The 21,663-nt window shown below is 37.8% G+C and overlaps 2 protein-coding genes and 5 non-coding genes across 8 annotated transcripts in view; 3 read left to right on the forward strand and 4 right to left on the reverse strand.

Moving 5' to 3' along the window:
- Window positions 1–184: 184 nt before the first annotated feature.
- Window positions 185–3,669, reverse strand: LOC149042417 (coagulation factor X-like). Its single transcript, XM_089213583.1, has 4 exons — window positions 2,411–3,669; window positions 1,899–1,935; window positions 1,138–1,167; window positions 185–306 (listed from the first exon to the last, which is right to left on the reverse strand). The coding sequence occupies exons 1-4, from the start codon at window positions 2,435–2,437 to the stop codon at window positions 185–187; spliced, it is 216 nt and encodes a 71-aa protein (XP_089069709.1). The 5' UTR covers window positions 2,438–3,669.
- Window positions 3,670–4,077: 408 nt separating this feature from the next.
- LOC113682668 (uncharacterized) overlaps window positions 4,078–21,663 on the reverse strand; it is a 44,131-nt gene continuing 26,545 nt past the window's right edge. For both annotated transcript variants that reach the window (XM_089212870.1, XM_089212869.1), the window contains 15 exons: window positions 20,366–20,488; window positions 14,475–14,594; window positions 12,633–12,755; window positions 11,896–12,015; window positions 11,255–11,377; window positions 10,672–10,800; window positions 10,241–10,360; window positions 9,983–10,075; window positions 9,186–9,431; window positions 8,502–8,655; window positions 7,807–8,207; window positions 7,529–7,666; window positions 6,839–7,158; window positions 5,549–5,696; window positions 4,078–4,936 (listed from right to left, as the gene is read on the reverse strand). In XM_089212870.1, coding sequence (XP_089068996.1) covers window positions 5,559–5,696; window positions 6,839–7,158; window positions 7,529–7,666; window positions 7,807–8,207; window positions 8,502–8,655; window positions 9,186–9,431; window positions 9,983–10,075; window positions 10,241–10,360; window positions 10,672–10,800; window positions 11,255–11,377; window positions 11,896–12,015; window positions 12,633–12,755; window positions 14,475–14,594; window positions 20,366–20,488 — 2,348 coding nt within the window. In that variant the 3' untranslated portion in view covers window positions 4,078–4,936; window positions 5,549–5,558. The remainder of the gene's footprint in view (window positions 4,937–5,548; window positions 5,697–6,838; window positions 7,159–7,528; window positions 7,667–7,806; window positions 8,208–8,501; window positions 8,656–9,185; window positions 9,432–9,982; window positions 10,076–10,240; window positions 10,361–10,671; window positions 10,801–11,254; window positions 11,378–11,895; window positions 12,016–12,632; window positions 12,756–14,474; window positions 14,595–20,365; window positions 20,489–21,663) is intronic.
- Trnay-gua (transfer RNA tyrosine (anticodon GUA)) lies at window positions 12,174–12,260 on the forward strand. The gene is given in 2 exon segments: window positions 12,174–12,210; window positions 12,225–12,260. It is a non-coding gene; the product is annotated as a tRNA-Tyr (tRNA).
- On the forward strand, window positions 13,129–13,215 carry Trnay-gua (transfer RNA tyrosine (anticodon GUA)). Its single transcript is given in 2 exon segments — window positions 13,129–13,165; window positions 13,180–13,215. It is a non-coding gene; the product is annotated as a tRNA-Tyr (tRNA).
- Window positions 13,541–13,630, forward strand: Trnay-gua (transfer RNA tyrosine (anticodon GUA)). The gene is given in 2 exon segments: window positions 13,541–13,577; window positions 13,595–13,630. It is a non-coding gene; the product is annotated as a tRNA-Tyr (tRNA).
- On the reverse strand, window positions 20,803–20,889 carry Trnay-gua (transfer RNA tyrosine (anticodon GUA)). The gene is given in 2 exon segments: window positions 20,803–20,838; window positions 20,853–20,889. It is a non-coding gene; the product is annotated as a tRNA-Tyr (tRNA).
- Window positions 21,434–21,520, reverse strand: Trnay-gua (transfer RNA tyrosine (anticodon GUA)). Its single transcript is given in 2 exon segments — window positions 21,434–21,469; window positions 21,484–21,520. It is a non-coding gene; the product is annotated as a tRNA-Tyr (tRNA).

Raw genomic sequence — 21,663 nt, forward strand, 5'->3', positions numbered from 1 at the left:
GAATGGATGAAAATTTCAGTGAAGAACCTTAATTTCAGTGAAGAACCTATTGCGACTATTGGCTCACAAAAATTGTTTTGTTTCGTTTCGGTAATTCAGGCGGACCTGTAATGTTCTGAATCTCAGAGTCCAAAGGCTATGAGGCATCAAGGGATTTATGATGTGTCGTCTTTTTGGGGAACAGTCACTCCCCCGTTTGACAATGGTTTCCTAGGTACCCATCCAAACACGTGCAGATATAACTACTTCCATCTTTGGAACAAGTTCCTCCGTTTAAACAAGGACTTGTGCCACAGTTGACATTTTCTAACAGGAAAAAGAGATCACTAACAGGCTTTGATTTTTTTTTTATTTTCTCTCACTCCCTTCCTCCCTGCCTCCTTCCCCCGCTCATTCACTCATCCACACACAATATCACTCGCTCACTCCCTCGATCACACACTCTCTTACTCATTCACTCACTCACTAACTAACCCAAGTGATCACTCACTCTCTTACCCAATCCCTCACTCAAAAAATCACTAACTCGACTAGTCACTCTTAGTCATTCATTCACTTAGTCCATCACTCTCTTAATTACTCTCATTCCTTTCTTCTTCTCTGCCTCCCTCTATAACTTTCTCACTTACTCACTCAATCACTCGATCACTCGCTCGATCATTCACTTACTTACTCACCCACTCATCGACTCACTCACTTACTTACTTATTCTATCACTCAGTCACTCATTCATTCATTCATTCATTCATTCACTCACCCACTCAATCAATAACTCACTCACACACTTGATCATTCACTCTATCACTCACTAACTCACTCACTCGATCACTCATTCTATCACTCACTCAATATTCATCACTCACGCAATAACTTGTTCACTCACACACTTACTTGATCACACAAGCTCTCACTCATTCACCCAATCACTCAAGCATGCTCTTGCTCATTCATTCCGTCACTCACAATGTTTTTCATTTCATTTAAACACCGTTTGGTTCAAGTAAAAGTTCAAAAAAGGGGTAACAGTCATTTAGGAGCCCTGAAATTAAAATTCTTCGCTTTGTGATTAGGGCTCGCTTTCCCTCTCCTTCAATTGCATACTATTAAGTCGAAGGTAAATATTTGATATATCTTCACCTGTAATGCGGTTGTAGTGAACACCATCACCTGTGATTCAGATATACAAATATAGTTAAATATATGGGTATATATATATATATATATATATATATATATATATATATATATATATATATATGTATTTATGCAACGCGAAATTTAACAGTTTAGTTGTTGCTGACCCGAACTATCAACACTAAACAAATGCAATGAACTTGTGTTTTCCTGCCGCCACAGAAATAAAGCCCTCCTACGGAACAACTAAACTGTTAAATTTCGCGCTGCATAAATTAGATAATATTGCATCTGAGCGATGGTAAAGATTATTCTCATTAAATCCCCTGATGAGTGGGCAACCACGAAACAGGTCTGTAGGGATAAACTGGCAGTTTATTTGTCTTTTTCCTCCCACAATATATACATCGCTCTACTCCTATGTATTGAGCACTGTTTTACGTAAGTCAAAATTTTACACTTCATATATTTAATTCATATATACAAATATTTATTTAACAGAAAGGAAAAAATAGTGAAACGGTTGTAATTGAATCAAAACTAACGAACAGCAGAAAACACAGAACAGAGAAGTTTTCTCTGCTAGTGACGTTTATATTGGTGTCCATTAGGAGCATTAGATAGGCCATCCCAAACTTTATTTCACCTTTACTAAGGGTAGGAATTTTATTCTTTTAATGCTTTTTATTTCAGCGGATGACCGTTACTGTAACATCATGATGCCAGTCTATCTTCGCTACTAAATCTCAATTCATACTTCTTACCGTCACTGACCACAGTTGCATTTGCGATGAATAAAAACTAAGCAAGAAAAAGGAAAAAAAACTAGTTCTTTTATTGTTATCGCTACAGTTATTGCTATCATTTCACATCAATTCACGATCATTTAAACGAGTCTTACAAGAGCCTCCTAGACTGATGTAGACATCAATATAGAAAGTGTGTATGGATGTTATATTGAATAACTCGGATGTTTGAGGACCTTCCATTATTATGCATAGCACATGTCATCAGATTGGTCAATACATTTCCGAGCTATGTTTTATGAGGCTTTTGACTCTCGCAAAGAGAACGACAGAAAGTGACAAGTAGATCGAGTCTATAAGTTGGAGAAGTTGAAAATTTCCCAAAATTAATGAGAAAAAAAACTCCTAGAATAGATCCCTATCCAATAATTTTGTAGTAGATCTTTCGAACCAAGTCTTAAGTTACATAACTATAAATGCAGGAACATCAAACAAAACAACATTATTTGCAGTTAGAAAGCCTTCCTTACCGTGAATATTTGCAGAATCGATTTCATGGTCTTCACTTTTCCAAATCGATCAGATCTTAGACAATTTTATCTCGCATTTATTTCAATTTTTCATGGCTATGAGTCGCTGGCGAAGCGTGAAAAATAACCTTTCCTTGCAAATTGTCATCTGGCAGTAAAAAGTAAACCTGTATGCTTTTATTTATTGTAATCGTGAATTTATGAACCTCCTGGAGTTATTCTATCCCTTCATAAGGTCGCTTTGTGTACCAAATCAATTTACTGTCAAAGAGAATTGAACCAATGAGATAAAAGAGCTCAGTTTGTAATTTGAAGTCTATTGAAAAGAAATAGAATCCTTTGTGTGTTATGTTATCGGTGCTGAAAGAAGTTTACGTTTTCATTTCTATAATTTGGATAGAGTCACGAATAAACTTGCTTAATTTTTTATTTGTGTCTTGATCGTCATATTTAAATGCACATGATGAACTCGTTATCAGGGAACTTTCTTCATCTTCGTTAAAACAAGAACTTCAAGTTATTCGATAAATAAGGTGGTTTGCTTGTATTCTTGCCTGTCGTTCAGGTGTTATGTCTTAACAGCTTTGGTCTATGTGTAAACAAACATTTCTTAAAAACAAAACCTGAGGCAAAATGCGTTTCAGAATAACTTTAAGGGGTAAACAACCTCACCACAATTTTCTCGAAATTTTAGCTACTAAGAAATAATCTTATTTTGCACAATTTGTCTCTGTTGTCTATTTATAAAAATTAGATTTTCACACGCTATGTGGTGTTGATGTTCGTGAGTACCCTTTCTGAGCGAACTTTTTAAAAATAAATGACATTACAGGAAAGAGAAATTAATGGATACACAACCATAAAATAATGGACGCTTTTGTGGTTGGAAAGAGATTGTCACGAAAAAGATTGCCACCCTCTAGATTATTCGACGAATTAACAAACAGAAAGCTTAGGAAAAAAATAAAAAAAAAAAACCAATGTATAGCTACAAATATAGTAAATATATTACTTTGAATTAACCAGAATATAAACTGGAGAATAAAGAGACGTCATTTTCATTGTCTTCATACTGTTAACATGTTTACAATTAACGATCAACTCTCTTCAAAACGAAGGAGGGACTTTTTCTTTAATTAAGAAGTTGAATAAACGTAACGGATGTTAAATCCTGCGCTTTTTTTCCAATTAAAGATGGCTTTTTTCATATTTAAGCCACGGACTAGTTTCAATATATCACGTCATGTGCGGCTGCCGAAGATGTAAAAGCGGCTGTGCTCGACAAGGGGACGGCAAACCGAAACCCAAAAATTGGAGACTGTTCGCAAGCTTAACAGACCACAGTATGAGGCCTTACAGACGGCGGTAGAGCGCCAGTAACTGGCTGTTATTGTGTAAACCCTGATACGGACTGCTGTATGATAAAAAGTGACTGTTACTGGGGCCTGCATAGAAACAAAATAGAATGAAAGAATACCGCTCGATTTGAAAGAAAGTGAATATCTTTGTTATTCAAACCCCCTTTTTCTTTTTAAAATACGTTGAGAATAACGCACAGAGAAGCTGTCGATGACATCGGCAGGACAAGGTAAGGACATCAAAGTGGAGGAGTCAACTCTTAAATAATAAAGCAATACGTAGCCGTTTATCAAGTGAAAACCTGCACGTTTTTGGGCTAAGAAAAACAGTGTAAATTTAATAAGGTCTTCACAAAATTTTGATCTATTTAATCCAGATACAACGATAACGCTGATGTTGTTTAGGAATCCTAATTGATGACATATCTGACTAGGCATTATTTTTGACATGCAATAGTCAAACTAAATTTAAACATATAAAACTTCTGTGCCTGGCTTGGCTACATTGACTTTGGAATACTGCAGTTTTGTGTTCAAATCGAGGTCCAACCCTAACATTTTTCCTCCCAGAAATAATAGACATGCTTCTCCCCTTATAAATGAAATAATCATTAAATCGCTAAGGAAACAGGTGCATCATGTGTTGGGTGTTGCTTCGATTTAATTAGAAATTCTCTGAACTAATTGGAGAGAAACTGCATTGCAGCTAGAAGGGACAATTTTTTGTCACAAAATGTTGGTTTAGAGTTTAACTAGGGTTTGGGTCTATTCTCCAAGAAAGCTTTGAAATATGTTACTTCGATTCATTCGTATTGAGCACGTTCGTTGCTATCATAATAGAATGTTTCTTTACGACATTCTACTAAAAATACAGATTTTTTCCTACGCGTTACTCAAGGGTCACCCTTTGAAGTACTGTCTATATTCATTCTAGGACATTTCAAGGCCAAATTGAATAGATAACACTGCCAGCTATTGAAAAAAATAACTCTTCTTCCAGTTTATATCCATTTTAGAGAGAAAAAAAACCAAGAGAAATACAGTCAAGCTATTTTCCACAGATCCAGCTCTTTTCCTAGCAGGTTAAAATGTTACTGATCTGTTTTCTGTTGTCAAGGTGATTTGTGAAACTTTCTCTTCCTGCGCCGCTTGGAAATGAAGGTCGTTCCTTTAAGAAAAAAAAAATAGACTTCCTTAAGTGACCCATCTCAGTCAGCACATTATCAACCGGGCAAATATAACTCGAATATGGAAATTTTCCTTGAGCAAGGAACTTATTAGAAAATGGCAGTGAGTTTCATAAGACAGGAGAAGCATTGGTAAAGGTGCAATTCCAAGTGAATTTAACTTGACTATTTTAACGGACAGAAGGAACTGTGTTTACTAGCGAAGAGAATAATATGATGTTGGTTTAAGAGACGAAAGATTTAAAATCCAATTATCATGAGTATTGTCGTTACTGCTAGCGTTATTATTTTCTTTTGTTTCATTATTATTTTTTTGTTTTTATTCAAAGTGATGATCGTATAAGTTATGGAAAACATATTTCTTCTATTCAAGAAATAGATTCCATGTTGCCGTGCGTCTGTTCAGTAATAGATCCCAAATGACTTCAACATGCGTTACGAACAAAAAAGTGGTACAGAAGGTGCAGCCGAGGGTGTCACTGATGTTGTTATCGTATAAAGAGTTTCACAATTCAAGTATTTGGCTTATCTATTTTATTATTATTAAAAAAAAAAACAAAACACTAACATCCAAAACGCAAACAAGCACATACCGTTGTCCGTTCAGCAGCCATAAAATTCGACCCGCATTCCAATGTGGTTATTCCACGAACGAGGGACTATTCTGAGCCAGCGAGTCCTCAACGGCATCTTAAGTTCGTTTCGCACCACCGATCCTGTGTCTACGTTCCCTATAAATATCTGCCGAAGCAAGGTAAAAACAAACAAAGATGGTACAACAAAGAAAAATTCCTATTCGGTTTAATTATCTGGCCTAGCTACTAATACTTTTTGACTTATTTAACGAAAAGGGAAGCCTCGACTGTGCTCTATTCTGTTGTAAAACACGCAGGAAGCGGCAAGAGCACGAAAGAAGTGTAAGGAGAAACACAAGACGTGGTGCGTCCCCACTTCTTGATTGGTTGAACAAGACTAGAGCTGTCAAACCATCAAAGTTCACAAACCATCAAACATGCTTGAAGTTTCTTTGTACAGAATCTGAAAGTGTAATGTTCGGTGAAATTCGGCCTAATTGTGGCTCATAAAAACACGCAAGTTTTTCTCATGACAATTAGCAAAGAAACTGCTTAAGGCGTGTGTTTTATGAATGAAAGACAGTCGAATTCAGAGGAGCATGAAGATTGCTCTTGTGCGCTGATAAAGCACGCTCTTTCAACCACGTTGAAGGCGCGCACTTTGTACCCGAACTTTATCATAAATTGCATTCGAACGACATCTTGATACACACTTTCAGTCTCGATTATGAAGAGCCCATCATGAAATCACTTTCCTTTAAAATTGTCGTTTAAACTTCAACTAGAACCTTATGATTTTGCAACAATGTAATCAAGCTTGTAGTTGATTCAATAAGCGGAAAATTTAATATGAAATAGTACTGACAATCGAAATGATGACAATAACGATAACAAAATTTATAACTACAATGATAATGATAATGATTGTGTTGCTAATTATCATTTAGTTTTGACGAAACGATTGACAAAATACAGCGAACGTTTCCTTACTTTGATGCCTTTTTTTGCTAAACAAAGTTAGAGGTGTTTTTTTTTATGCCGCAAATATATCAAAAAAGAATAAGCTTTAGTTTACATGTCTTGAAAAATCTTTCAGTTCAGTCCTTTTTCATTCTTGGCTTATTACTGCTACTTTTGTTTGTTTGTTTTTTCTTATTCTTCACAAGCAAATATTTTGTAGTCTTCTTCAGATTAAGGCTTACTTTGCACGTGGCAACGAACCACTCAAAGTATGCTTTCGTCGCTTCCTAAACCAAACAGAAGGGTATTAAGGCCACATGACTAGCAAAGAAAACCTATTTCTCTTACCCGTTTCCTTCCTCCTTCCCTATAAACGGTCCATCTCTTTCCGTCAACGGATGTCATGAGCGCATACGTCTTTACCCATTGTTTCGTCTTATCTTCCCCATAACCCTGCGTTGCTGCTGCGGTTACAGAGCGAACCTCACCCAAGTCAATTTGTAACCATGGCGACGGGTCATTTTTCTGCGCACTCCACCCCTGAGGCCATTCTCTCAGGTTCAGTCGAGCACGTGATGCACCGTAACGGGCATTCAAAGCTGAATGTGCAACGAGCTGTTTATCATTTATTAAGCCGCTCTCCATTCCAAGAGCACTGTCACATTTTTCTGAAGAAAGCAACAACAAGAATGGCAATAAAGAAAATGTATGAATTTAAATGGTTCAGCGGAAATCTTATGTAATGGGCAAGGCCAAGAATTGCAGTAATCAAAATTTCACAAAATATTGATAAGAAAACAGAGGACTCGAAACCATTAGCTTATGGTGTGCTAGGGTAGAGCTAAGCCCAACCGCGCACACAAAAAAATCATTGATTGAAAATGGTCAAAGCTCATAATAAATGTAATTAAAAACAATTTTCTTCGTTGAACCCCTTTAACGTAAAACTCTGTTGTTGCTTTCCCTTTTAATTTGGTCCCAGCAAGAAAAATATTCCATAATTTAAGGCAATGCGTACGCTCTCCACGTTGATCATACCTTGACATTTGGTTACATTTCCAGCCCTTACAAGATGAAGTCCATCGGGGCATGAACATGAGTAGGTTTTCGACTTCAAGAGGCACAAACCCAGGCAGCCGCCATTTGCATCGGCACATGGGTTCTTGATGGCAGCGGCTGATCGAAAACGAGATAACACCGAAAAAACAACAAAGAAACAAAAATAAAAACAAGAACAAAAGAATGAGAAATCGAGAAGTTATTTACAATAATATTTCACACCTCTACAACAGCACACTCTCTTTATCACTTCTTACCAATCCTTCCACACGGTTGGACAGCTTTAATGTGAAATATCTTCCCGTTGCTTCCTACAAATGACCTTAAAGGCTTGTCAGGGAATTTAGAGTTCATTCCCATTCTCTGAATTCTTCCAAGAGTCCAGTCCGTCCAGAACAGAGTCCTGTTGAAATTGGTTATACCAAACGGATAGGGAGCTGGATTATATGCTTTACGCATGCTCAGGTCTCCTAGATTCACACAGGAAATAGCCCACATGCCGGCATCAGAGTAGCATAGCTCGTTTGTTGAGTGGACAATTGTTAAGCCATTTGGAAGACTGAGTTGTGAGCTTACAACGATCCGCCTATCGGTTCCATCCATGTTTGCAACTTCTATCTTTGGTCGGTTTCGGCTCCAATCGGCCCAGTACATTTTACTAAAAGAAAAAAGTGACGGTAAAGAAAACTTGCAGATGAAGAGAGAACATGCAACTACTTTTAACTGCTTGCTAAATTAAATCAACATTAACAAAGAATTCGAGTTAGGATTAGTGCTTATCACACCTCTAAATATCAGTACAAAATCCTTCTTTTAGGTTTGCCCCATTAACAATCAAAATTGTGATACTAATGGCTTTGAAATTCGATTTATAGGAGAATATCAGAAGATAAAATGGAGTGGACTAGTTTTGAAGACGTTACCCGCTGAACTATGGCTCACTCAGACTCACCCATTTGGCGGATCGACTATAATGGCCCTTGGATCAACCAGGTCAGAGGAAACGAGCGTACGTCTATGGCTGCCATTAAGCTTGGCCACTTCAATAGCATCAAGCCACGAGTCTGTCCAGTAAATGTTCCTTCCCATCCAGTCAACCGCAATCCCTGTATGAATTGTCAAATGTAACGAATAAATAAAAGGTACGTTGAATAATCGCGTTAGGCAAATAAAAACAACAACAAAACAAAACAAAAACAAACAAAAATAGATATATGTATATATATCGAATTGCAGCTTTAAATGGTGGCTAAATTTGCAATATTACTCAGTACAAAGTTGGCTCGCAGAGTTGAAATAGAAGTGTTCCAACTTCCCTGCAAGATGATTGTGACGTGGCCCCACCCTGTACGCAAATACTTTTTCTGTTGACCAGATCTCAACAACTGTATTACTGTATCAAACAGGAATGTCTTTAAGAAAACAGATGTCCACTCGTGAATGGAGACATTTAGCTAGCAGGGCACATATTATAAAGAACGTAATAGATTCTAAGTTACAATGCTAAAGCTAATTACAACATACTAAAGCGACTATACAATCATAGTCCCTTGCAGCTTTCCTTGTATAAGCCTCTATTATTCTTCTTTATCTGATGGCAAATTAACATAACAGAGACACTTCTCTTTCTTCTTACCCTCTGGACTTGCGACTTCTTTGCTGTCAACAATAACTTCCATTTCACTTCCGTCATATTTTGCGCGCACAATGACTCCTTTTGTGACCTCGGTCCAGTACACTCGCCGTTCTACACAATCATAGTCAATTCCCACATGTACCGCGCCCGGTCGCTGGTAAATAACACCTATACCGTTAGGTCTGGGAGGAAGAGACATGCGTTGTATACTGTTTCCTTTACTGAAGATAAGCGATGCGTCTCCATCTTAAAACAAAGAAGAATCGATATACACAAACAATGCCAGTGCAATTATGAGCACAATATTTACTTCAACTCCGTTATAGTCAAACTATGACAAACAGTGTATCTCAACCGTCAGTTGTTTTGGGCGATGCTTGGTCTTTTAGCCTGATTCTTTAATTACCCATTACCTGATTTTTAATTATGTACATATCAAAAACTTTAAGAACCAATTAATGATTTACATATATATATATATATATATATATATATATATATATATATATATATATATATATATATATATATATATGTATCATTATATCATTAAATGGTTCTTAAAATTTTGTATTTGTTATTTGCTTGTTCCTTAGCTTAGTTCTCGTCAGTTTGTTTGTTCACTCCGTCTTCTCCGTTATCTTTCCCCTTCCTATGCCTGGTATTGGTCTTAGTTTGCTTGTATTGGTATTAGTTTGCTTGTAATACATTCCTTTTCATTTCGGTGTTTGGAACATTTCTTGATGTGTACAAAATGTTCAACCAATTGGGTTCTGTCTTCCGCTTTTGATACTTACGCCACTGGCACCGCTGACCAGAGAATCCAGGAGGGCACAGGCATGTGTTGTTTTCAGAGCAAGAGCCTCCATTTATGCAAAGTTTGCAATCCTCTGCAATTAGACAAAAAATCAGATAATTCTACTGAAATATGGAGACAAAAATTTCACCAGATCTTCTTACAAGTAAACGACACAGCTTTAACCGTCTCCTTAAGGTCAAACATTTACTTTTGCTTACAAAGCAAGTGTCCTATTTCAGTTAAACGCAGCACTCACTTCTGCAAGTTTCTCCAACCTTCTTGTATCCAGGTAGACATTTGCACATAAAAGACCCAGCCAAGTTGAAACAGTCAGCTTTTTCAGGGCAGACGGATTTATCCAGACATTCGTTTATATCTGTAGAAAGGACAAAGCTTCTTTAACTAATAAGTGGTAATCGCATCTCCAAGTACTTCCTGAAATCTCTTGCAAGGACCACGGCGTTGCGTTAGTTCGAGCAAATTTTGATATACACATGCCTTTGTGAGACATGGATGATATAATTTAGAAGAGAAAGGTACCTGACATCTAATACATGCGCTTGCAGTGAATATAGATAGATTGTCATTTTCCAACTTAACAATGTGAAATAGACCAGTTCCCTTACCAAATAAAAGCCCTAATGATTGTGTCAAACTCATATTTTTCTATTAAATCAAACAACTAACCGTTGCAGATTATTCCTTTTCCAGTATATCCAGCTTTACAACGACACTCTTTTTCCGGATCCACGCTGTCATTGAGTGCCACACAGACGGCATTGAGGTCACACACAGCACCTTCACAAGTGCCATCACCTAACATGACGTAGACGATTTGAACGTTTTAAGGAGTATCAATGACTTATTTTATGAGTAGTGTACTAGAAGATGTGCCCGAAAGGTGGCCGTGAGGCAAAATCTACACGAGAAAGTCTGAGCGCAGGCTGAACAGACGGCGGTAAAAGGTCTTATGAACGGCTCCTATTGAAACTCCTCAAATAATAAGCTTCAGTTCTGCGAGTTTATGACGTTTATTCGTGCTTCTCCTGCTTCTACATACGGGCACAAGCTTAATTCTGTTAGCCATAGGGCGGTAGTCTTCCTTTACCATTAACTATACCGCAAAATATTGTTTCAATTTCTTGACGGATGCTTTTTTGGATGAGAAGAGACGAACACCTTTAAATTACATTAAAAGGGCGGAAGGGGGCTCCTGGTTCCACTGCCATGGTACTTAAAAGAAAAGTCGCTTACGATAGCTGTTCCTTACTTAAGCAGTCGAAACCATCGCCAAAGTACCCTATTTTACACCGGCAAAGGTATGTGCCAGGTCGATTGACGCAGGTTGCCTTCCTGTGGCATTTGTGGATCGGTTGTGCGCATTCATCGATATCTGGAAAGAGAAATACCAAACCATTAGTCATTACACTGCTATCGAGTTCTCAATTACCATTCTTAACAAAGATATCTCGTTTATAACGTACTACAGTTTTCTGCACCAATTAAACCTTTTTCTTTCGAATTGCACTTTTCATTCAGAAAATTAATGGATGTTGATAAAATTAAAACTGACACCAAAAATAAATAAGGTTACAAAAAAGGCAAAAGAACAAACAAAACAGACAGACAGACGACTTCTCCTGATTGGTAACTTTAAGTATAATAAATTGAGACCACGACAATAAATTATACATTTCATAACGCTACATTTCATTTACATCAGGCTCCAATTGTTCAAAGGTTAGATAAATCCACTTAATAAATCTCTATCCAGTGGAAAATGCTAACACAATTTGTTATCACTAATCCCCTGGATAGCGATATATAACCCCATGTAAGCCCCACATATGACTGAGCCCAGACCAGGTCGGTGTCCTACTTCATAATCTATTACATTTTGGCAGCACTAACCTCTACAATTGAGACCATCTCCTGAGAAACCGTCTTTACATTCACAAAGTTTGTCACCGTTTGACAACGTCATACATTCGGCATCAGCCGCACAAACAACTCCTGCGCATGTGCCGTCCGCTGTTAAGAATCAATCAATTAGTCACTAGTCAATCAATCAATCAATCAAGGTTTATTTTCTTATGTCGTACTCAAAATTACACCGGTGGCCACTTCTACATCTGCCAACTGACAAAAAGCACCATCTACGAATTGATTTTTGTCGGAACACATCTATTCCTTCGATAGCTCAGTTCGTAGAGCGGAGGACTGTAGAGGTCTCTGGTGACATCCTTAGGTCGCTGGTTCGAATCCGGCTCGAAGGAAATTGTTCCCTTTTGCTTTTCAGTTTCATATCACAATTTTGATTAATCATTGATCAATCAATTGGTCAATCAATTAGTCAAGAAATCGGAATGTCTGTCAGTCAATCACTCAATTGGTCAATCAATCAATCAAACCATTTCTCGGTTAGCCCTTCGGCCATTAACCAGCATTAGACATTCAACCAATCAGTCAGTCAGTCAGTCAGTCAGTCATTCAGTCATTCTGTCATTCAGTAAGACAGTCAGTCGGGCAGTCGGTCAACTTGTCGTTACAAGCCAGCCAGAAAGCCAAATAGTCAGTCAGTCCGTCTGTCGGTCAGTCAATTTATTCATTCGGTTTTAATCATCTGTTAGGCATCAGTATGTACTTACGTTTGCAGTCGAATCCGTCTCCTTCAAAACCCAGGTTACATGAACAGTTGTAGGATCCCAAAGTGTTTGCACAGTCAGCCTCTGGGTGACACTTATCACCACCGTTACTACATTCATCAATATCTGTGAAACAAAGAAGCAATTATTTTTTTAACCTGCTCATGTGGAAAGAGAGATAACATGACAGCCTGCAGTAGGAGAGACAAGCTTTCCTCTCTCGGCGGGCCATTTTACACCACAAGAACTTTGGAAGGCCGACTGAAGCGTGTCGTCGTTGTTGACGTTTGACTATGAACAAGGAACAATGTATTTTAGAATAATTGGTAAAAGTATCCATGTAAATTTGATTCACTAGTTATATTTTCAAATGCTATGCTGTTCACTCGCTTCGCTTCTTACTCAAACTGATACCAATGGCCACTTAGACATCAGCCAACTGACCTCTAGTTATTTTTACGGATCCATTTCTGTTAGAACACAATTACAAGTACTTGCTCCTTTGATAGCTCAGTTGGTAGAGCGGAGTACTGTAGAGATATTGATTGATATCCTTAGGTCGCTGGTTCGAATCCGGCTCGAAGGAAATTTTTTTTAGCTTTTTTTGTTACTTTTGAAATGTTTGTGTGGCTGATTGGATTTTATTGTCATTCATTTTAGTGAATTTTAGTGAAATTTTTCATTTCGCTGGTATTTTATAGAAGAATTTCATTTTTCACTACTTTTTTTAAACATTTTCATTTCCTTTTTTTGATTAATTTAATTCTTGACGCTTGAAATTGGGATTTAACATTTATGTTTCGTCGGTGTGTTTTCCATACATTCATCTAGATTTTGTTCAGTAACGACACAAACGGATATCTCTGCATTTAAGACACAAATAAAAATACTAACAATTTCATATCTGATTACCTTCGATAGCTCAGTTGGTAGAGCGGAGGACTGTAGAAATTAATTTGATTGACATCCTTAGGTCGCTGGTTCGAATCCGGCTCGAAGGAAAACTCTTTTTATTGGTTGAAAAATTTTTGCACTGTGATTCCTATTCTCCTTGCTTTGACTTTGCCTTATTTCGTCTCCGAATTTTTTCGTATTAACTGGGAGAATTGGGGTATTGTTGTAATGTATGGGGACAGTAAATCTCCCCAGACATCAATGTCCCGCATCTCAAACCTGTAGTTCAACCTCTAGGACATAAATAACTAATAACGATAAACGACTAGGAAAAAAAATTAACACAAAAGTGCGGCAGTTTATGCCGTGAGCCCGTGAACTTAGTTTTCGTGTGCACAAACTTTTCCTTAAGAAACTGAGGTCTCTATTCTTTGTTCGTTTAAAATGACTGGAGAGCCATTAGACATTGTACACGGCAAAAAAAAAAAAAGAAGAAGAAGAAGGAATATGTCGGGTGTTCGGTCAGTGAACTTCTACTGATTGCAAAAAGTAGCAGACTGGTTTTACAAGACTTCGATTCGTAGCCCTCACTGAGTTTGACGGCACACGATGATAAGACAACAGAAATTTAAATGCAAGATTTAACGCTCATGCAAATTGTTGAGGGCTGCGCTTCCAGTCTTTACCATTTAACCCCTAAGAGCGACTGAGATCTAATCTCTTCCCAGAGTATCTGCTGAATCAAACTTTAAGGTCATGAGAATAGTGAAAATTTATCACAAAGCAGAGAAACTGGTGATGGTTATACAAATTCTCCTTGTCAGTACCCCAGGAAATGTATGAGGAGCAGTATAGAGAATATGCATATTGATGTGGGGGTGTCAAGGTTAAATGACTAAGACAGCAAACAAGAAGCTTTAATTAAAAAAAAAAATTAATTAAAAAAATTACCAGAACATTTACGACCATCGCCTTGGTAACCCTCCTTACAAACGCACACTGGACCGAGCGGCGAGTTTGGTTCGCATGTAGCTTCTGGGTGACATCTTACTCCTGCACATGTGCCATCGGCTGAAAGAAATTTAGAAGAAACTAAGTTAATTGGATTTGCGATCTCAGCGGCATGAATTTATTCTTATGGAAATCTGAAATAAAATAGCTAACACTACAATTGATTAATACACAAAACTCATTTTGGATAAAAAACCAGCTTGACACGGCGTCATATTTACCGTTGAAATGAGTTATTAGAGAATGGCACACGACAAATGACAAGGTTGCACGTCTTGCCGTCTGCTTTCAGCCACTAGGGTGCTTTAGCCTTAGCGATGAAAAAAGATTTCTTTTTCAATTCTACAACAGAGATGATTTACGGGTCTAAGGAAAAGGTTCTAAAATAATGAAGTCCCAGTATACCCGGGTATATTTTTTGCAGTTATCTTTGCTGTAAAGTTCACTCTTTCCTTTCGCGAGATGTATGAATTCGGTCCAATGTATATGCAAATTTTTTTTTCATCCGCTCAACATTCGTATATGAAATGAATTTAGAGAAGAAAGAATATTTAATTCTTCGGATCATTTAATACTTTGTAAGTGGTCAGAAGAAGATGAAATCGTTCGAACTGTCTAGATGTCTAACCATACAATAAGGGTAGAAGAATAAACTCGTTGTAATCTTTATAAAAAGCACTCAGTGACGCTATAGATGGGAACGTATGTTATCAGACCGAAGTGAAATCAAAACATAGTTCATATTGTCTTAATGCGGTCAAAAGGCTTACTTTTCATTGGGCAATAGACGACAAGAGGGCTTTTGTTTATATTTGAATTCCGGTGTGACGAGGCAGATCTTATATCACGCACGAAAAATCGATGATAAGCGCGGTTTGTGTTTTGTTGAACAGAACGAATGTAAGCTTCGAAAAATTCTAAGTTCAGATTTTTTCACTTATTGGGTGGTAAAAAGAGATAGAAAGTTTACCTTTTCGCGCTTACACAATTAATTCAGGGGACGTACAATTTAGCATAGTTTATTGCATAATTATGAGGGGGTTCCCCTTCCCTAAACCTAGACCAAACAATGGATATTGCAGCTTTTTACATCTGACAGCGTTTTGATCATTCTGGAGATAAAGGTCTGTAATGGCTGTTGAATACACCGTTCTTGTTTTCGCAACACTCTTGTTTATAGGTGAAATATGAATGTTGAGACGTATGTTGAGGAAATTTTGAGAGAAATAATATAACATTACAAAGTATGGTGCTCCATTTGTGAAAATTTAGATATTGTTCGTCTAGCAATATATCAACACCGGTAAAAAGAAGAATGATCCTGAGAACTACGAGGGGCCAAACAAGTTGAAGTCCTCTAGATCGAACAGAAGCATTATTTGATGTTTCGGATATTCTCGTTAGAAAATGTAACGAAATCGAATGAGCTATTGCCACTCAAAGGCATGCTCCGCTTGAGGCGCATGCGTTATGAGAACAAGTGTCCCATATGAAACAAAACTCCTGATCTGAATAGTATATATATTCCTCAATCGACACTGATAAAGTGAGGTCCGGACCTGGGGAGGGTTATCCTCTACACATATCAGTTGATTATCCCCCCTCCCCGCCTTATGACCTCATCTTTTGCCATCGTTTAGCATATCTGCAAAAAGGCATTAGTGGGATATTCAAGAATGAATTGAGGTTGCGACTACATGACGGACATGAGCTCGATTATGTTACTCTCCGCTTCCTTGCACAAGAGTTGAACAATGTTTAGCCACCAGTTTCTCCGGTGAGTGCCAGACGCGATTTCAAATGCTGGTCGCCTTACCGAAGAACAGCGCCAGCGACAGCGAATGTCGACTCCAAAACTTCAGTACCCTTGAAATCACTGACAATTCAATCTCAAAGTAAAAGTACTATCTTAATCCAGTCCTGAAAGGCGTAGTTATGGCGGTGTCACAAGCCGCTGAGGCTCCGTTTGTAATTGGAATTATAACTGAAACATTTCCCCCTAAGAAGGGAAGAAATTACAGGGATCTGTATTCTACAACACCAGTTAAGTGACTGCATCCATGCGTTAACTTTCTCCTACATACGCAGATTTTGGCGACCGAGTATAACAGGCTGAGTTGATGATTTCTGACTGTACCATCTTCTAGGCAATAAAGAAACAAACTTAGGAATATGCATTAGAGCAAGATTAATATTTGTATAGCAGATAGTTCAATATTACCTCTGGTTGGCTTAAAAAGAAGGTAGTTTTGTATTCGGTCACATGTTAAGTACAAGACAACTTTCGAGTTGCCTTTAAGGTACTTCGTTTTAACACCTAAACCTAGCGGAATCTCCGATTTAAAGTGGCCCTGCGTTCTGTTCCTAAATAATATTATGTAACTTAATACCTAATTTTGAGAGGACGCTAATTTCGCAATGATTCTCAACTTTGGTAAACACAACTCACTCGTTTGTTTAGGTTAAGTAACGCTTGCAAATTGGCTCACACAACGAAATTTCGTTGTATGAAAGATGTAGTTTGTTTTTCCTTTTTTGTGTCCCCAGAAATACACAAATTCCCCTCGGGGCTGAGATATAGAAGGAAATTTCTGATTAGCTGTAAAGGATCCAACCACCGGTGAATATAATAAGTGAAACTGACACAATGGCAACTTCAAAGACTATGACGTCTTGTTGAATAATGAATTAGGGGGTTCCCCCGACAAGCCACCCTCGACAGTTCCTAATGATTATGAAGGTCCTTTTTGAATAACAGATCGAGTGTCAAATTGCAAGCTTTCGTTTCACGGTTCATATGCTCTCAAATAATAAAGTATAATGGAGTAATTGCGTGTACAAAGATTCGAGAGAGATGTGAACGCTATCTTGTTGTATTCGCTATTTATCTCGCCATTAAGTTCATCTGCGTGCAAAGTTCTTTATGAACGATGTGAACGCTATCTTGTTGCATTTGCTATATTTCTCGCCATTAAGTTTATCTGCCTGCAAAGTTCTTTACGTTTTAGATGTAAACTGAAATTATGGTGAATGTTACGAACTAAATAAATGAAAACGAGATACGTGTAAAGCTTCGATCGCAAAGCTAAATATCGCAGGTTGTCACCAGTTAAAATTCGACTGGATTTAAAAAAATTAACGACAAATACGGTTTATTCCGCACGCGAAATGAAACGACGACGTCTGTACCATGAATGGCTTAAAACGCTTACTTTGTCGAATATAAACAGGAAAGGAATTGCTCGTATACAGAGATCTGGAACTTCCAAGAATGCTATTTCTCTACGAGCACGCTCAAATTTTAAAGTCAGCTTTTACGAAGTAGTTTCGAAGAATGAAGCAGAGAAAAACCTCTTGCGTTGAATATCTCGACGAACGTGAATAATTTATTGAGGGGCTTCCTCGGAAAATTTGCATGATGAAAATGTTCGGTTATCACAATTCGTCTGATAAATCTTGTCTTCCTCGCTAGGAACGCCTTTATTTCCATACATTAACGAACGCAACGATCAAGTAGGTATCACTGATCGGCAGGAGTGATTTTTTTTTTTTACTATAACCGTTATCCTACACAACGCCATCAGCCTGATGCAAAAGAGAGGCTGGCATTTAGAAATATAATGTTTCAGTTTCAAATTATACAACGATCCTATGCAAAAACTTTTCTCAGTTAGTTTAACGGCAGCTTTTAACTGCACGAGAAGTATACTTCACACGAATCGCTTCAAAAGGTATCTTGCCAATCTCATGTAACTGGAGAGACAGAGCGCATGCGTGAAGAGAGAGGATAGCGACGATCTGTCCCACTTATCTAACAACGCACGCTCCAAAGGATATAAATATACCAGGTATTCTATTCTCATATTGAGGTCCGGATTAGGGGAGGGTTACCCCTCATTTGTGACTTGTCACGCCCCTCCCCGCCCTTTGACCTCATTTTTTACTTTTACGATACTGAAAAATTAATCAGCAGAAACTAACAATGCAAAATTATCAGTAACAGCATGTCATGGATACAACGAACACACTTTCTAGGTAAAAAGTATTACTTGTGAAGAGTAACTAGACTGACAATGCGACCATGAAGGACAAGGACGACAGCAAATTCCACAAGCAAAAACTAAGGAACATGACCGACGAGTCAACAACAATGCATCATATGACGAATACAAAATGGAAAACAAAAGCCCAAAAAACAATTTCTAGCAATACTACTTATGAAGTAAAGGTGCATAGATAACATATGAACGACAGAGAAACTTAACAACAGACATGTCTGAAGGATACGAACAAGAAACGAGACAACAAATCGAATGGACATGTTGAATCCGGAGAAATCAGTGGCTGTTGATCATCTTTGAGCGCAGTCAAGTAGTTTTCAATAATCGCAAACGAAAGAGTGAGCATAGAAGACTAATCAGTTTGGTAACTAATGGCCGATACACCGGAAAAGATCGAAAAAAGCTGCGAACACCTTCTTCCAATTTATTACATTGAAACAGTTCACGGAACGATTATGACACGTTGTCAGCGCGCCTGTTTAAAGGAAACGAATGTTGACAACTGGCTAAGCTAAATGAACCGCGATAGCATGGCCAGTGACCTGTGATCAATTATCTAAAAATAAACAAGTTCCTTTTAGTTTCCTAACCGGAACTCACCTGTTCTTGCGGCAACATTCAAAGATATCGGATGGCGATAAATCAATAGTCTCTGAAATGGAAATCCCCTACTTACAGCTTACAGCTTACAGCTTATCCTTCACAAAGTTTAGTTTACCGGCATTGTGTATATTGTCACATATTCAAAAACAGAATTGTTTACGAACAATTCGCCAAAATTGGCGAAAACTTAAATCTTTCACCCCTAAGAGTGACTAACATCCAATTTCTCCTCACAAGAATACTGTAAAATCAAACACCAGGGCCACAAGAATAAAGGATGTGATCGCTGTTTGAAGAAGCTCTTGGTCGCTAAACAAATTCTTCTTGTTAGTCACTTAAGGAATGTATAGAGAACAGTATGGAGAATATGCACACACCCTCTTATACAAAAACCTCATTCTGGGTTATTTTACATGGAAGCTTTAATCTGTGCGAGAGTACCCTTCTTCGAAAGGCTTCAAAAGGCATCTAGCATTTCTCATTCCACTTTAGGGAAAGAGCGCATACGTTAAGAGAGGATAAGAGTTATCCTCATTGGTGACTACTTACTACCCTCCCCCTATATCACCCTCTTTTTTGACTACTTCTTGAATCTAGATAAATCAATGGTTGTTGGTCGCCTTTCAGTTTAAAAGAATTGCAAGCGCACACGACAGAATAGTTTGGTAAATAGCAGCCTAGAGACCGGAAAAACCGAAAAGCTGCGAATAGCTTCTTCATTCTAAATATAAATGCTGGACCAATTCTATGTACACGGCACCTTTAGGTAATACTTAATTCGAATTTTCTTCGATTAACGAAAACCAGACTGAAGTGCATCCTAAAACAGTTCGTGAAAGATAAGAAAACCTTCTAAGTTCGCCTGTTTAAGAAAAACGAATGGCGACAGCTGGCCACGCTGAATGAGCTGCGTTAGCGTGGTCAGTTACTTGTGTGGACAATTATCTTAAAACGTAAGGATTCCGTGAAGTTTGCTACCTTGATGACGCCTGTTCTTACGGCAATACTTTAAGTTTTCGGTGTATGATAAATTTAACAATGGATTCCATTGTATCGTTAGGCTCTCCAGTAGAGACCATGGGTAGAGTGAAAAAAGTAGTGTGCCACTGATTTTCTTATCTTTTACATCCGTATTTACACAACTGTTATAGAAATACATGTACTTACATTTACATATGACTCCGCTCCCTTGGTAACCTGGCTTACACTGACAGGTGTATGAACCGATAGAATTGAGGCAGTTTGCGTCTGAATGACATTTGTTGTCACCAGTTCTGCATTCGTCGATATCTGCCGCACAAAGAAAGTAAATTAATTATAATAAATAGTAATAGTGATTACTACTGACTACATGCACAATAATGATGGTAACAATAATAACAATGACAACAATGATAATGGTAACAATAATGATATTAATAACAATATCGTTATTTCAGTATCGGCACACCCCTTACTAACATGGGTTAGATAAGGGCTACAGTTAACATCCAAAGATGTATCTTTTCCTCAGAAAGCTAACTTAGAAATGGAAAAAGAATGACAATAAAATCCAGTCAGCCACACAAACATTACAAAAGTAACAAAAAAAGCTAAAAAAAATTTCCTTCGAGCCGGATTCGAACCAGCGACCTAAGGATATCAATCAATGTCTCTACAGTCCTCCGCTCTACCAACTGAGCTATCGAAGGATCAAGTACTTGTAGATGCGTTCTAGCAGAAATGAATCCGTAAAAATAACTAGAGGTCAGTTGGTGGATGTCTAAGTGGCCATTGGTATCAGTTTGAGTAAGAAGCGAAGCGTGTGAACAGCATAGCATTTGAAAATATAACTAGTGAATCAAATTTACATTGACACATGTACTAATTCTTCTTAAATACATTGTTCCTTGTTCATAGTTAAACGTCAACAACGACGACACGCTTAAGTCGTCCTTCCTTCTATGGTGTAAAATGGCCCGCCGAGAGAGGAAAGCTTGTCTTTCCTACTGCAGGCTGTCATGTTATCTCTCTTTCCAAATGAGCAGGTTAAAAAAATCATTGCTTCTTTCTTTCTTTCTTTTTCTTTGTTTGTTTGTTTGTTTTTTTTAAGAAGGGGGGGGGGGGTGGAGGGTCGCCTTAAAGATGATATAAAGCGAATCATAATGTGGTCCTTCTCCAGACCAAAATGAATGACAATAAAATCCAGTCAGCCACACAAACATTACAAAAGTTACACAAAAAGCAAAAAAAATCTCCTTCGAGCCGGATTCGAACCAGCGACCTAAGGATATCAATTAATGTCTCTACAGTCCTCCGCTCTACCAACTGAGCTATCGAAGGAACATTCAACAAGATCGCATTTCCACTCAGAGATAAACGAGTATGAACAACTTATGAGCTTTGTTCTTGTCCCCATCCTCGTTGCTGATTTTATATGAACAAAAAGAAAATGCACATGGATGAATTGATCATTGGCGTGAAAA

The sequence above is a fragment of the Pocillopora damicornis genome, chromosome 7 (genome assembly GCF_964200805.1).
Source record: "Pocillopora damicornis chromosome 7, jaPocDami1.2, whole genome shotgun sequence".
Classification (NCBI taxonomy): domain Eukaryota; kingdom Metazoa; phylum Cnidaria; class Anthozoa; order Scleractinia; family Pocilloporidae; genus Pocillopora; species Pocillopora damicornis.